Source organism: Dermacentor variabilis, chromosome 5 (assembly GCF_050947875.1).
Source record: "Dermacentor variabilis isolate Ectoservices chromosome 5, ASM5094787v1, whole genome shotgun sequence".
Classification (NCBI taxonomy): domain Eukaryota; kingdom Metazoa; phylum Arthropoda; class Arachnida; order Ixodida; family Ixodidae; genus Dermacentor; species Dermacentor variabilis.
The window spans coordinates 162,531,561-162,545,650 of record NC_134572.1 but is presented as its reverse complement, the minus strand read 5'-3'; the positions used below and the strand labels follow the sequence as shown (position 1 = coordinate 162,545,650).

General features: G+C 47.9%; 1 protein-coding gene across 3 annotated transcripts in view; it reads right to left on the bottom strand.

Annotated features, from left to right (window-relative positions):
* Nucleotides 1-14,090, bottom strand: part of LOC142583297 (uncharacterized) — a 122,723-nt gene that overhangs the window by 80,935 nt on the left and 27,698 nt on the right. For all 3 annotated transcript variants that reach the window (XM_075693709.1, XM_075693711.1, XM_075693710.1), the window contains exons 9-10: nucleotides 8,763-8,865; nucleotides 4,250-4,467 (exon numbers count right to left, since the gene is read on the bottom strand). In XM_075693709.1, the coding sequence (XP_075549824.1) occupies nucleotides 4,250-4,467; nucleotides 8,763-8,865 (321 nt within the window). The remainder of the gene's footprint in view (nucleotides 1-4,249; nucleotides 4,468-8,762; nucleotides 8,866-14,090) is intronic.

The following is a 14,090-nucleotide window of genomic DNA, read 5'->3' as shown; positions in this document are numbered from 1 at the left end:
ATCGACGCAAAAACGCCAGGTACCATCTTTCTTTTTCACAAGGACAACAGGCGAAGCCCAAGGGCTGGCTGATGGCTCGATGACCCCTTTGCGGAGCATTTTGTCGACTTCTAATTGGATGACTCGACGTTCAGCATGCGATACACGATAGGGATGCCAACGAATAAGATTCGTGTCTCCAGTGTTTATACGATAGTGAACAACAAATTTTTGGCCTAAAGGCCTGTCGCTGAAATCAAAGATGTCGCTGTACGATTCAAGCAGGAGATTTATGTCCGTGGCCTGTGCAGAGGTGAGGTCAGGTGCTATAATCTTCGCCAAGTCATCCGTTAGGGAACCAGAGCTGTGAGCTGCAATTGGCGCTAATAAGCCACTCTCGGCATCCAGACTCTCAATGCCAATTTCAGAACCACTAGAAACGCTGGCCCAGAACATGCCGGCCGGAATCACTTGAGGGCACAGGCTGAAATTCAGAAGCGGTAGAACGACGTCGTTATTAGTATTAGTTTGAATAATCAAGCAGATGCAGAAATCAGTAGGTGACTAAACGAATTCATCATTGCCTGGTCTTGGCTACAAGCCATGCGATACCACTTGCTCACAAGTTCACCACATTTCTGTGCGCTTAGCACGTGCCGAAATCTTTTATTGCGATAGCAACTACCTTATTTATTCGCGTATAACCTGCACCAAAATGTGAAAAAACGCGTTTAAAAAGTGGGGGTGCGGGTTATCTGCGAATTTTTTCCTTGGGAGGGGGGGGGGGGGGTCGGCTTCACCGCAATGTGCGGCGGCCTCCCCGTGTAGTCCGCCATCCCCATCGTCATCGACGCTTGTCAAGCCGATGAAGGGCCAACGAAAGGCCAGCATTGTTGAGCCTCGCGTTAGGCGCTGTTTAGTGTACAATCGCCCAATTTTTTAACCTGAACGCGCGAGCATCGACCGGCCAGTCGATAAAGGACAAAAAAGCAGGTGGGGTGGGGTCCGGTTGCCGGAACAGCCTGGCAGAGGGAAGCTGCATTGGACTGTGCATTGCGCGTACGCGCGTATTCTCGCACACTTCGCCGCTGTACTCCGTTATACGGCGCTTATCGACTGGCCGGTCGATGCTCGCGCGTTCAGGTTAAAAAATTGGGCGATTGTACTTACCCCAGTTTGCACTGTTTGCCTGCTTTGTTTTGGCATCATGAGTGCGACTCGACGGCAGTGTTTCACAGCGAAAGAGAAGCTAAAGATTATAGCCGCTGCCGAAGAAATCGGCAACAGAGCTACTGCAAGACAGCATGACGTCGACGAGTCGTGCATTCGCGACTGGAGGAAGAAAAAAGAGAGTCTCGAAGCAACGAACCGGAACAGGCGAGCGTTTCGGGGTCCGAAGACTGGCGCGTACCCCCACCTCGAGACGCAGCTTGCGAAGTTCATTGAGGAGCAGAGAAGTCGTGGCCACGCTGTTTCGACTGAGATGGCGCAAATGGAAGCCCTGAAGTTGGCCCGGGAATTGAACATTCCACGTGAGTTTCGTGCAAGCCGTGGATGGCTTCAGCGCTTCATGCGAAGACATGGATTTTCTATGCGGCGGCGAACAACCATGTGCCAGTGGCTTCCTGAAGCCTACGAGGAAAAGTTGTTGAACTTTCAACGATATGTGATCGCACTTCGGAAGGAGCACAGCTATTTGCTGTCTCAGGTGGGAAATGCTGATCAAACACCTGTGTACTTTGAGATGCCGATGGACACGACCATGGAAAAAAAGGGCTCCAAATCAGTCAGCGTGCTGACCGGCGGAAATGCCAAGCTGCGCTGCACAGTCATGCTATGCGGTTTGGCTGACGGCACGAAACTGCGCCCGTATGTCATTTTCAAACGCAAGACGCCACCTGGCATTCCACTGCCCCCAGGAATCGTTGTGCGTGCGGAAGAAAATTCGTGGATGAACAGTGGCCGAGTCGGTGACTGGCTTCGAGTAATCTGGGAGCGAAGACCAGGTGCCTTGCTGGCACGCCGGTCGATGCTCGTACTAGATTCCTTCAGAGGCCACTGCACTGATGCGGTGAAGGCTCGCCTTGCCGAGACCAGCACCGACCTCGTCATAATACCTGGCGGCATGACGTCCATGCTACAGCCACTCGACGTGTGCCTGAACAAGCCGTTCAAGGCACACGTGAAGCGGCTGTATGCCCAGTTGATGGCCGACGGCATTTACGCCCTCACACCGACGGGACGCGTGCGAAGGCCTGATATTCCATTGCTGTGCCAGTGGATCGTGGATGCGTGGAAAGCGATACCGGCCGATTTGGTGCGCAAAAGCTTTAAAAAATGTGCGATCAGTAATAGTCTGGATGGTTCCGAGGACGACTACGTCTTTGAGAGTGGCGATGAAGCCTCGGATGGCAGTAGTGAGAGCGGCGACGATTAAGAATCGGATAACCAGTGACGTGGTGGCGGTCGTTTGAATAAATGTTCTGAAAACGAAATGATCACTGAGTGTGAGTTGCATCTTTCTAGCGCTCATTTTTTTTTTCAGGTAAACGTGCGGGTTATACGCGAGTTTTTTTTTTTTTTTTCCGCCGAGTTCAAAGTTAGGGGTGCGGGTTATACGCAGGGGCGGGTTATACGCGGGTAAATACGGTATATATGGACACTCCAGGCGCTTTTCTGCCATCATCATCGGCATCGCCGTGATGTTCCGTAAAAGGTCCAAGGGTGATAACATCGTCCTCGTGCGTCATATGCTGTATGTGCAAGTGAAAGTGTGCGAGGGAGAGCCAACGATGGCAGCTAAATCTCACACGCACAAGGATGGAAAGTGGGGAGGCAGTGTGCAGTCTTTCAATGGGGAGGGGGGGGGGGTGGCTTTCTACTCCAGCGGCTGCAGCGTATGGTATGGCCACGCGGGCCATATCTTAAAAGCAATCTGCAATGGAGACAGAGTCTAGGCATCTAGGTGCACCTACAGCCGATAGCTTTGTACACGCTATGTTCTTGCCACTTAGTTGGCGTTAAAGCAAAAGGCAGCACAAAGATCAATTCGTTTGCTGCTGTTGCCGCACTTTCTCCCTCCAGCCTTTTGACAGCGAGCTTCTGCGGTCGAATGAGATGTGTTCATGTTTTCTAGAATGCGTGTGACACCATACTTGTTAGTTTAGTTAGTAAGCGAATGTTTACAAGCTTATACAGTCGAAAAAACTACTATGCTTACTTCGTATAGCTGTCTACTAATTTGCTATCGCAGTCGATGCTTCGCCTTTCGGGCGAAACTGTGACTTCTTTAAATTTAACAGTAAAATCGGAGGTGCGGATTCTGTGTGAATTTATGCTTCAGTCGTGGCTCCATGGCAGCGAGAATTTCACCTTGACATTAGGTTCCACGGCAGCGCGGCCCACGCTGCCGTGTGACCACCTTTTGGGCAAAGTTCTCCATCATCAGCGCCACCGAAGAGGTAGGGAACAGAGACGCTGGTTGAGGATACGATGTGAGCGATTCGTGCATCTGCGAATGAAGACACTCTTTACAAAAATTTGGCCATTGTGCGCAGTTATAACCTGCAGTTTTTTTTTTTTTCCAGGGTGTTGCGATTGGGGGTGCGGCTTTTATGTGGAAAAACATATATTCGTTTGTTTTGAAAATTACGAATACAGTAGAACCCCGCTGTTACGTTCCTCACTGCTGCGTTTTCCCGGCTGCTACGTCGTTTTCATCCAGTCCCGGCAAAGCTTCCATAGGATCCAATGTATAAGGAACCCCGCGGTTACATAGTAGCTGTGAAAACGTTCCCGCATGATATGTCGCAACATAGCACCCCGAACCCGCCTTGGCTAAAGTAGGCAACGCGACGAGCACATCATAATTGGATTTCTCCGCTCTTTCTGCGCATGCGCGAGGAGCAGTGGTTGCGAGAGAGAAATGCGGGGACTTTTGGTCCTTGAGATTTCTCTTCGTCTAGGTACTACGGAGAAGAAAGTTGTTAGCTCCGTTCGTCCCCAGCCGAGCTGGCAGCATAATTCCAATTCATCTCTGGCATGTCATCATGCAAAGTGGCCTCTTGAACATTTAGTCTCAGTGAACACTTTTTGGGGGGGGCATGCATCCATAGCCAATACAGCCTCTTGAAAGCCATTTGAGTGTCCCCTATTATATTGCTCAAGGGGGTTCATCAATGTAAATGTGTGCACTCCGACTGAATGACATAAATGATCGCAGAGATTCATTGGTTGACAGGGCAGGGATCGTACACCACTCTGTCCTCACCTGCCAGAGCCTGGAGTGCGACGGGTTCATCCGAGCGAACACAGCGGCCGAGGAGGGAGACGGAATCTCGAAGTGGGCGGCAGGTGCCATGGGGGTGAATGCCTGGTACGGCGAGCTCGGCTGTCCCAGCCCCAGGTTCAGGCCAGGACCCACACCCGCATTCAGAGGTGGAGGAGGATTTGGTGGAGCTAGGTAGGTGACGTGGGAGCTTGCAGGTGCTGTCGAGTGAGAACGTAGAGCCCAACTGTTAGCACACACCACTCGACTCGCCGAGATTCCCTTCCTCCCCGTGCACCCTCCACCCCAACATTTCAGTGATGCTGAACACATGCTGTGCCACTTGGAAGCTGGTGTATCAGGGTTCATCTGGTCTCGCAGACACCCGGTGACAGGTATCGCAGTACGGCGTGCGCCTCGTGTATTTCAGCGCAACGCACTTTTGGGGCAGCTATGTCCTGCACCATTTTCGTTCCCTACTAGCAAAACCCCTCACAGCCCTAAAAGAAACACTTGCTACGACTGACAAGTCTTCCATGTCATCAGACGACCACAAGATGCTTGCCTGTACCGAGACATTTTCAGTGCTTAACTCTTTCCCTACCGCGCCCATTGGGCTTCGTTAGCCTGCTATCGATGGTTTGAAACGCCGCTTTCGAGACCTTCCGCATTGCTCACGAACCCACTGCGCCGTCGGACGTGAAGGAGGAGAACTCTATGTTTGTTTCTTAAGCAGTTCGCTTATTTCCCGCTTCGCAGTGATTTTTGAACGTGCTCTGAAGTTCCGCGATCGTCAAAGTAGAAAGCAAATCGCAGGAAAAATCGCAGATCTCGAGATTGCACTACGTCTGCGACTGATTTTATCGCTGGATCAAACAGCAGCGAGTCTGAGGATGCTGTGTTTTCATCAGACTTTGACTCTGAGAGCGACAACGATGCAATCCAGCACAGAACATTGGCGGCCGCAGCCCTGTTAGTTCCGCCTCTTGCTTCGGCCCATCTTTGTTATCGTTGGGAGTGCTTGACAGCCTGCCAAGATGGAGACTTATCGAAACTGCAACAAATGCTACGACAGGAAAACCCAGCAGAAAACAAGTCTACTGCAAGACATGCAACATTCTGCTATGTTTTACACTGAGGAACTGCTTCGCTGCATGGCACCCCCAACTGTAGTGCTTGCAGTTAAATTTTTGTAGTGGGAGACTTGTCTAATGAAAAATTTATTTCTTTCGGAGATAGTGCTTATTAGACGGCAATACATTCTGTATATCTCAATTTTTGTAACATTTATTTTTGAAGTAGATACAAGCGCAGCTTTTCTTTATGGCATACATCTCATTAATAAAACACTTATGCGCAAAAAGTGCATTCATCTTGCTTTTTTGTTTATGTATTGCTTAAAGTATTGAGTGCAGCAATTCCTTCACACATAAAAATCTCGTGTAACCTACAAAAAATACCAATTTTCCCCACGGTAGGGAAACAGTTGGGGGTGGGGGGGGGGGACACCTTAGAAGGCAGAAAAGACTTGCTCAGAGAATAGAAAGGACACTGGTCTTCAACTGTCTACTTGGCTGCAAATTACACCCAGCCTCATTCCTCTCCTGTCATGTTTACTGCCTTCTTCTGAGGTGTTCCTTTTTTCCGAGGTTCAAAATGGCAGGAGTACAAACCACGTGCACAAAAGGAATGTAAAGGTCAACACAGACACCAACACTGTGATAAGGCAGGTATTGTACACCTGCCTTTTCCCACAAACTGCCTTTTCCCCCTATCTGTTTGCTCATCTTTCTGTCATTCTAAGTTTTCTTTTTTTTCCATAACTTTCTGAGCATCACATTTTTTGTCCCCCCTTCCCCCCCAGGGTTTCAATATATTATTGCAGACTTAACATTTTTCTGTGCGACTCCCATTTCAATAAAAAACAAGTAAATAATTTATGGGTTAACATCGAAGTGCACATTTAATGTCGGCAGTACTACACATGATGCAAGATTATTAGTTAGTAGTACATTTTAACATCTTTTAGTGCGAAACCATTAAAGACCCCATGTTACGGAAAATTCGGCATCCAGCATCAGACATCGCTTTGGCAAAAAGACTTCCGAACTTAATTCCCAATTCCGAACCACGCATAACTAACCACTCTTCTACCGCCAAAGTTGTTCATGCCTTGAATTTCATTCTTTACAAAGTTATTCCTCTGAATTTTGAGAATGGCAGCCCACAAACAAATGGAAAAAAAAACACTGATAGCGCATGTCTTTTATGTCATCTCTTCTCAGAATGAAATATTAAAAGTGTGGAAAAACAACAGGAGAACGACCCACGCAAGAAGGCGCGTTTCAACTAGAAAGCTTGCCTTCATGCATAGCATTTGCCAGAAGCGTTTCCCGGTAAACATGACAGTTACATAAGCTGCAGTTGCCGGGAAGCATGAAAAGCAGTCAGGGGTCCTTGAATGCTATCGTGTTCCACTCTTAAAGGCAAAGCTTAAGCGTCCTCCAAATTTTTAACTAGGGGTGTGTGAATACTCAAATATTCGATTACTAATTGAATAGCAAGGGTTCGAATAAGTCGATTTGCGAATGGAATATATAATATTTGATTTTTCAAATATTCAATCTTTCGAATATCGGTACCTTCGATGAATGACCCGGGCATGGTCAGTGCCTGAACGCGCAGCGTGCACAGCGTGCAATTCCCACAGCGTGCAATCTTAATTGGTACAAGGTTCGACCTAGTCAATAGGACCAATAAAAACGATTTACACTACTTGAACAGAGGAAACAACAAAAGCAGCGCGTGCAGTGAGCATGGAATAACATGCGAAGATTGGGCCAACAGGTCACGAGTTCAGAGTTCACGCATGTGGATTCGCACAGTTTATAGAGTTTTCTGCCCACATGCAAACACACAGACGAAATTAGCACACATGCTCCCGGTGGTTATCGGAAAGTTGACCGCGGACACCGCTTTAATGGCTAACCTGCACAAGTGATCTCATGGCCAATCCCTGATGAGCCACCCGTAAGAACATATTAGTGGCAAGCTTTCCAAGATGGTTTGCGGCCTGCTACCACATCGGCCAGCAGCGAATTTTTGTCACGGCCACACCATTGGCCGCACTCGGACTCCTCCGATTTTCCACTTCTGGCTACCCACAGGCTGCCAGAGCCAGCCAGAGGGCCTGCATTTATCTCGGGTTGCTCCACCCACCACACGTTCGTTTCGCTCGGGCTGGACGGTTCTGGCTACCTGCAAGCTGCCAGAACCAGTCAGGATAGATTTTGGTCTGGCTGCTCTTTGGAAGTTCCCTGGCAAGCTGATGACAAAAATAGGCGGTGAGCGCTCGCCGCGATCTTGGTGGTGACTTGACGAATTGCAACGCGGGCACTTGACAAATTTTCCCTCACTCAGCCAGCTGACTGCGGTCACGTTCCGTTCAAATTGCATTTGCTTCCAGCGTTATTGCCTAAGGTTCTAATGCACCATTTCGCCTTGCAAGATGGTACAATACGAGCGGCGGTGAACCAACACATTGCGGTGCCTTTTCAATTCCTCTTTGGTATGCCCTTTTTCATGTCCCTCGCCTATACGGGGTGACATCTTTTTCTGCAGTTAGCAAAGGTATCGCAGCTAGCCCGTGTTCGTTTCGTCTCTCCATCGTATGCTTGTTCCATCAATGTGTTCGAGCCGCAGGAAGCTGATGTTAACAATGCACTACTTGAGCAATAGGGATACGTACATTAGCTTATTGCTCACGTGATCGACCAGTAATTGAATGTACAGCTGGCAGCTGTTCGCAATATTGATCGTCTTTACACATTAAGTCTATGGGCAGTTGGCGGCGCCTTGAAGCTGTCCAAGTGACCGAGCATATTTGGATTATCGGTGTCCGATTTATCAATCGGCGACTGTACACCTAATAAGGGTACTGGCAGGCCTTCAGAGCTACTTCCGACGTGGCTGTGGAGGTTTGAGCTCTCTGGTGAAAAGTAAAGGGCATGAATTCATTTCCTCAGACCGGCCGACTTTTCAGATGTCAACTGCACACGCGACCCTGAAATTATTGACAGTGCAAAACGACACGAACTACACGTGGAATACCAATGTGCCCAACGTACCGTCCTTTTTATGTATATAAGACACGGGTTCAATTCCACCCTGCAGCGGAGAATTGAAGAATTTGTCTTTTGTCATTGAATAGTGGCAGATACCTAGTGGCACAAGTTGGCACAAAAGAGCTTCATTGAAGATCACAACATACCCATTATCACATAACCAGAGACCCAAGTTTATCCGATGGTTCGTTTTTTTTTTACCCAGTTCTGTCGGCACAGCAGTCCAATAGTCTACCATGAGATTATGGACTACCCAGCGACCCTAGTTCGTCGGAAACAAAGACCGTTAGGTACCATAAAGTGCATGAACCATTCTAAGAATGCTAATGGCATTAAAATCAAGCCCCTCGATCCCCCGTACTCTACTCACTCAAAGACCAAGCTAAACTCACCTGGGTACACGTGAGTGTGACCCATCACCATGTTGGATGGCCCTGCATGGCTAAAGCAGCCACCATAGCTTCTGCAAGGCTCAGCAGTGGGTGCTGTAGTACCCTGAAAGAAGAACCGCACACCTTTCCATTTCATCTCTGACACGGCTGCAAAACACTGACCTTATATGTAAGTGCAGAGCCTACGGTGCACCATTCTCTAACTCTGCTCAGCCGTCGTCGTAGAGTTTACGAGGCATACACAATTTTTTTTTTCTATGGCATAGGTGCGACACTTTCTCCCAGCAGTCAGCCTGTCCACACCCGTACGAAAGTCACATCACAAAACTGACGACCTTAAGCGAGAAAAGACATGACATGTCCGACTTGTCATTTCTTTTTGCAAGAACCATGCCACTGTGGTCAATTTCTTTTTATTCCAGATTCCAGTAGAAGGAAATTATTGCGAACTGATTAATAGAGCAAAAGCTTATTGCAAGCAATATTTTGTCTCAAAAACGCTTTAGCCACACCAACATAAATACAGTAGAACCTCATTGACACGTTCTCGTTATGTACGTTTTCTCGACACCAACGTTCGGAATCGAGAACATAAAAAATGACCCAATAGAGTCGTGCTCATTTTTTACCGGTTCATACGTTCCGGGAAAACACAATTTTTCAACACCCAACGTTCAGTACGTCGCCAAACTGCGACCATACAACACATTTTCTAGCAGCTAGATCCCACGTAAAGAAGAAAATGCGCAAGGCGGGCACGGTTAAGAACAGCATATAGCTGCACACCGCGGCAGCTTCACTGCAATACTCGCCGACCGTCTCACATGAAAACGCCGGCGTGAACTCAGTTTTTCATTACGGTACCAGCAAATCTTCTCTGGGGTCGTCACAAGCGGCATTCACAGCTATTGCTGTCATACCTATTGTGATAAGCATCTTCACCCATCTGTTTAACAGCGCACGGTGCGCAGTGCCATTGGTAGTGTCCTGCACGCCTTTAGCAGGCGATAATCCAAACGTGCCTCTCTTCCCTGCCGCAGGCAGCACGATGTGGGCACCACGTTAAGCTTCGACGACATCCGGCATCACCCACCAGCTCGATTCTTTTCGGTTTCCAGTCACATTTCTAAAACAACACGCAATTGGAAAACAACAAAACGTGTCTTGGGCTGCCGAAGCACCACCAGTTCCACGCGCGTCGGCGTCTCGTGCCACAACGATAAGCGCAACATTTCACATCACGTAGATGTCAACAGTAGTTGAGTCCTTCAAATTTCTTTAGTTACTTCGGCTTGCACACTGTCCTAGTTGGCAAGTTTTTTTTCTCGCGGTTTCTTCCAGAACGTATGAAGGAGGTTTTACTGTACACTGTACAGTAAGAGATCGAGAACAATGTCTAGCACAATTTATGGCTATTAATTTGTTCTTCCAAAAACATGTTCCATCAGAAGAGGAATGCATCAGAAGAAAGTCAGAAGAAACGATTCAGCATTTCCCACGAGAAGGGGCACCGCACGTGGCAAAGGAGCAATTGCCGTAGCGCACACCCCAGGAGGAGGAGGAGGAATAAACTTTTATTGTAGAACCAGCACTTTATGATGGCCGGGCCTAAGCCTCCCACGAAGGGACGTCGAGGGCTTGCCTCGCCGCCGCCTCGCGGGCGTGCTGGGTCGCCCAGGTTTGGTCGTCGAGGGCGGAGCTCCGCAGAGCCTCATGCAACCTTGACGAGAGAGTCGTGGAGTTAGTCTGGGTGTACTGTGCTGGGCACTCCCATAGCATATGCGGAAGCGTAGCCGGGTGAATTCCACAGCACCGGCAGTTTGTACAGTGTTTTTTTTGTTGTTGTTGTTGTTGTTTGTTTTACTACGAATCCACAGGCTGAGTCTTGTGAGAAATTGTAACCATATCTTTGTTTCTGTCCTTATCTTCTGTAACCCCCCTTTATATAATACCCCGACAAGGGGTCCTTAAGGAAACATAAATGATGATGATGATGAATCAGTGCACCGTAAACACCACCAAGAAAGATGCTGCCACAGTTGGCGTCACCACCGGGGTCAGCATAGTGCTCACCAGCCAAGTTCGAATTATCCAGCAAGGAGCAATTTCAGGATTGAAATATGCTGAAAGTTTGAGCTTATAGAAATGTATGGGCACTGGCCAGGATCTTCAGATGGGATCGAATTAACTAAAAATATTGAATTCAATGCACTCAAATTAACCCTTTATCGACAAATGTTGCCTACAGGCACATACCAGGAAAAAAAAATTTTTTTTTTTCAGGAGTTTCAGTATTGAGTGCGAAGTTTGTGGCTAAATATCTTCGGCCAACACTGAATGACAGGCAGCAAGTGTCATTGGTTGGTTTGGAGCAGGAACACGGGAAGAGGAAGGAAAAAGTTTGCCAAGCGACTTGCTCTCGTTTGAAAGCATAGTCAGAGGAGACAGACCGATGCAAGCGCTCTGGCTACAGCGGTGTCACACACGTGATGTAAAGCAAAATAAATGCACACCCACGGTTCACATATGACGACAGCTGCCTGTACAAATTCCAAGTAAAACCTTAGGAGCCTCAGGGTTCTCCCCCTGTTGCTAAAAACATATCCACGAAACTTTTTTTTTTGTTGATTACAATTATTCTTGATGTGTTTTGCACATTTAGATAGAAAATAAAAATTTTTCCCAGGTATTTATATGTGTCATCCTTAAAAGTTAAACAAAAGTCTATTGTATTTGCTTACACACACACAGTGACGACGTTACGAAGGAATGTATGCAAAGGAACAACATTCTATCTTCACACTGTTTCCCAGTGGCTATTTTCGCAAGCTCTGCAATAGCACTGGTTGTTTAATGAAATTTGAAAAAAAAAAAATGTTTATTTTACCGCTGCAAATGCGAGAACTACGCTCGTATTGGGAGTTTTCTAATCTGGCATATTTACTGTTGGCGTCCGCCGACGAAACCGCCCTGCAACTCCATTGCACAAGAACATACACCCTTTTTGCTCCTTCACTCTTGTATTGGCGGTGAAAGTCCGACCACTGATCATCGACCACCGATGACAAAAACATGCAAAGGAGGCAAAAAAAAGTTATTCTCTTTAAAGGGGGGACACGGGTCTTAAAAACCAAAAAATTTCGAAAAAAATCGAGAATTTGGAAGTGTTATTTTCTAAATCTACAACTATTTTTTACCTATCTGCCAAGTTTCTCGTTTCTAGAATCAGTATTTTAGGCGAAATAATAATTTGCACAATAGTTCTGGCTGAATTCCAGCCAAAATGAACCCCAAAACGGCCCTTTCTTCCCATCGCGCAGCTGCCATTTCACGCTGCCTATCGCCGCCATCGCGGTCTCATTTGAAAGAGCCGCCTTCCTGCTTAAGTTTCCCACCACCGCTGCTCAATTACGCCCATTGAATGGTGCAAAATAAATCAATAAAGAAAAGCACTATATTTGTTTCCTATTGGCTGAATGAGCCCACGTGAGAAGACCGCACCACCCGATTGGCAGAGCTGGCTGGTGCCGTCTGCTAAGCGAGCCGGCCTGTGCGCCGCCATCGCGCTGAGACGCCATTTTGAAAAACTGCGTGCCGCAGCTGAGAAACACAACAATGCCCGAGTCGGCGAGAAAGTTTTATACACTGAACAAATTCGGCAAAAAGCTAAAGAAATCGATGGTTGGTCATTTTAAAGGTTGTCGCACTTCACCAAGATGCAGCGAGGGCAATGTAGAGGCTACGGCATCAAAGTTGGCGACAATGGCGTGGGTCCAGCGTGTGCGCCAGCTCGCGAAGCCGACAGCGGCCGCGTCCGTCGTGACACGGTGATGCTGCAGCCTTCCAATGTGGAGCAGAACAGGATTCAAACCGAGGAAAAACTCCAGGAACTCGCGTCAATGGCAGGGACGAAGCGGAAATCGGATTGTGTTTTAACCGAGACAGCGGCGTGGTCGACAGTGCGCTTGACGAGACGGCATTCACGATCGTCAATTCGGACCTGCAAAACCAGTTTTTGAGGTTTGCAAAGTGCACAGGATGTGATAGCTGCGACACTGAGTTCAAGAAAGGTGAGCGAGAATACGGCCTCGCTGTGAAACTTATGCTCTCATGTTCATACTGCGGAGAAATCGCGTCTGCGTGGAGCTCGCCGCGCCTAAGCGGCGATCAGACAGTGAACTCGTTCGTCACAAATAATTCGGCAATGCGTGCTATGCAGTGCACTGGGAACCAGCAGACAGCACTTAATGATATTTTTTCGGTGATGAACATTTCCAACCGCGGTCTCCACAACAAGACGTGGCAGAACTACGTGAGAAAAAAAAGATGGACCCCTGCAGCGATTCATACGGCCGAAGAAGTGATGACCGAAAGTGTACAGTTGGTTCAGCAACTATACAGTGTGCTGAAGTTGGGAAACACTAACAACATCGCCATATCTTTTGATGGTTCGTGGATGAGACGTGGACTCTGATCCCATATAGGGGTAGGTACAGTTGTCGAACCTGTCTCGGGGCTCGTGCTGAACTATGTTGTTTAAACAATTTTTGCGATGGCTGCGAGCGGGGACCAAAGAAGGATGACCCAATGTACACAGCTTGGAGGGCTAGCCATTTATGTCAAAAGAACACGGACAAGAAGGCTGGAGAAATGGAGGTGCAAGCTGGCCTTTACTTTTCGAGAGGTCCCTCAAGAAAAATGGCCTTTGCTACACGACAGTGTTATCTGATGGCAACAGCCGCACTTTTCTTGCTTTGCAAGAGGCTGATGTCTATGGTTACATAAAAATTTAAAAAGAAGACTGTGTTAACCACGTGAAAAGTGCATGAGCACAAACCTGCGCAACTTGATCCTGAAACACAAGGGGACAGAGAACCTTGGTGGCAGAGGAAGGCTCACGAGTGACCTCACAACAAAGTTGAGCTATGGTTGGGTGCTGAAATCGCACAAAGGAGATGTAGAGGCAACTCACGAGGCTGTGATGGCGACATATTACCACGTTACGTCTAATGATAAAGTCGCTAATCACAGTCTGCGCCCAACAGGCCCAGATTCTTGGTGCCAGCAGAATGCAGCAGCAGCCCAAGGCGAGTCTACTTCCAAACACCGGTATAACTTGCCACCTCATGTGTGCAAAACATTGCTTCCAATTTATGAGCGCCTCTCGGAAAGGAAGCTTCTTGAGCGGTGCCAGAGAGGTAAAACTCAGAACAATAACGAGAGTTTACATTCCATAATCTGGTCACTTGCAACAAAGCAATGCCATGCATCACTATTCACTGTAGAAGCTGCCGTGGCAGAGGCAGTGATGCGATTCAACGCAGGCAA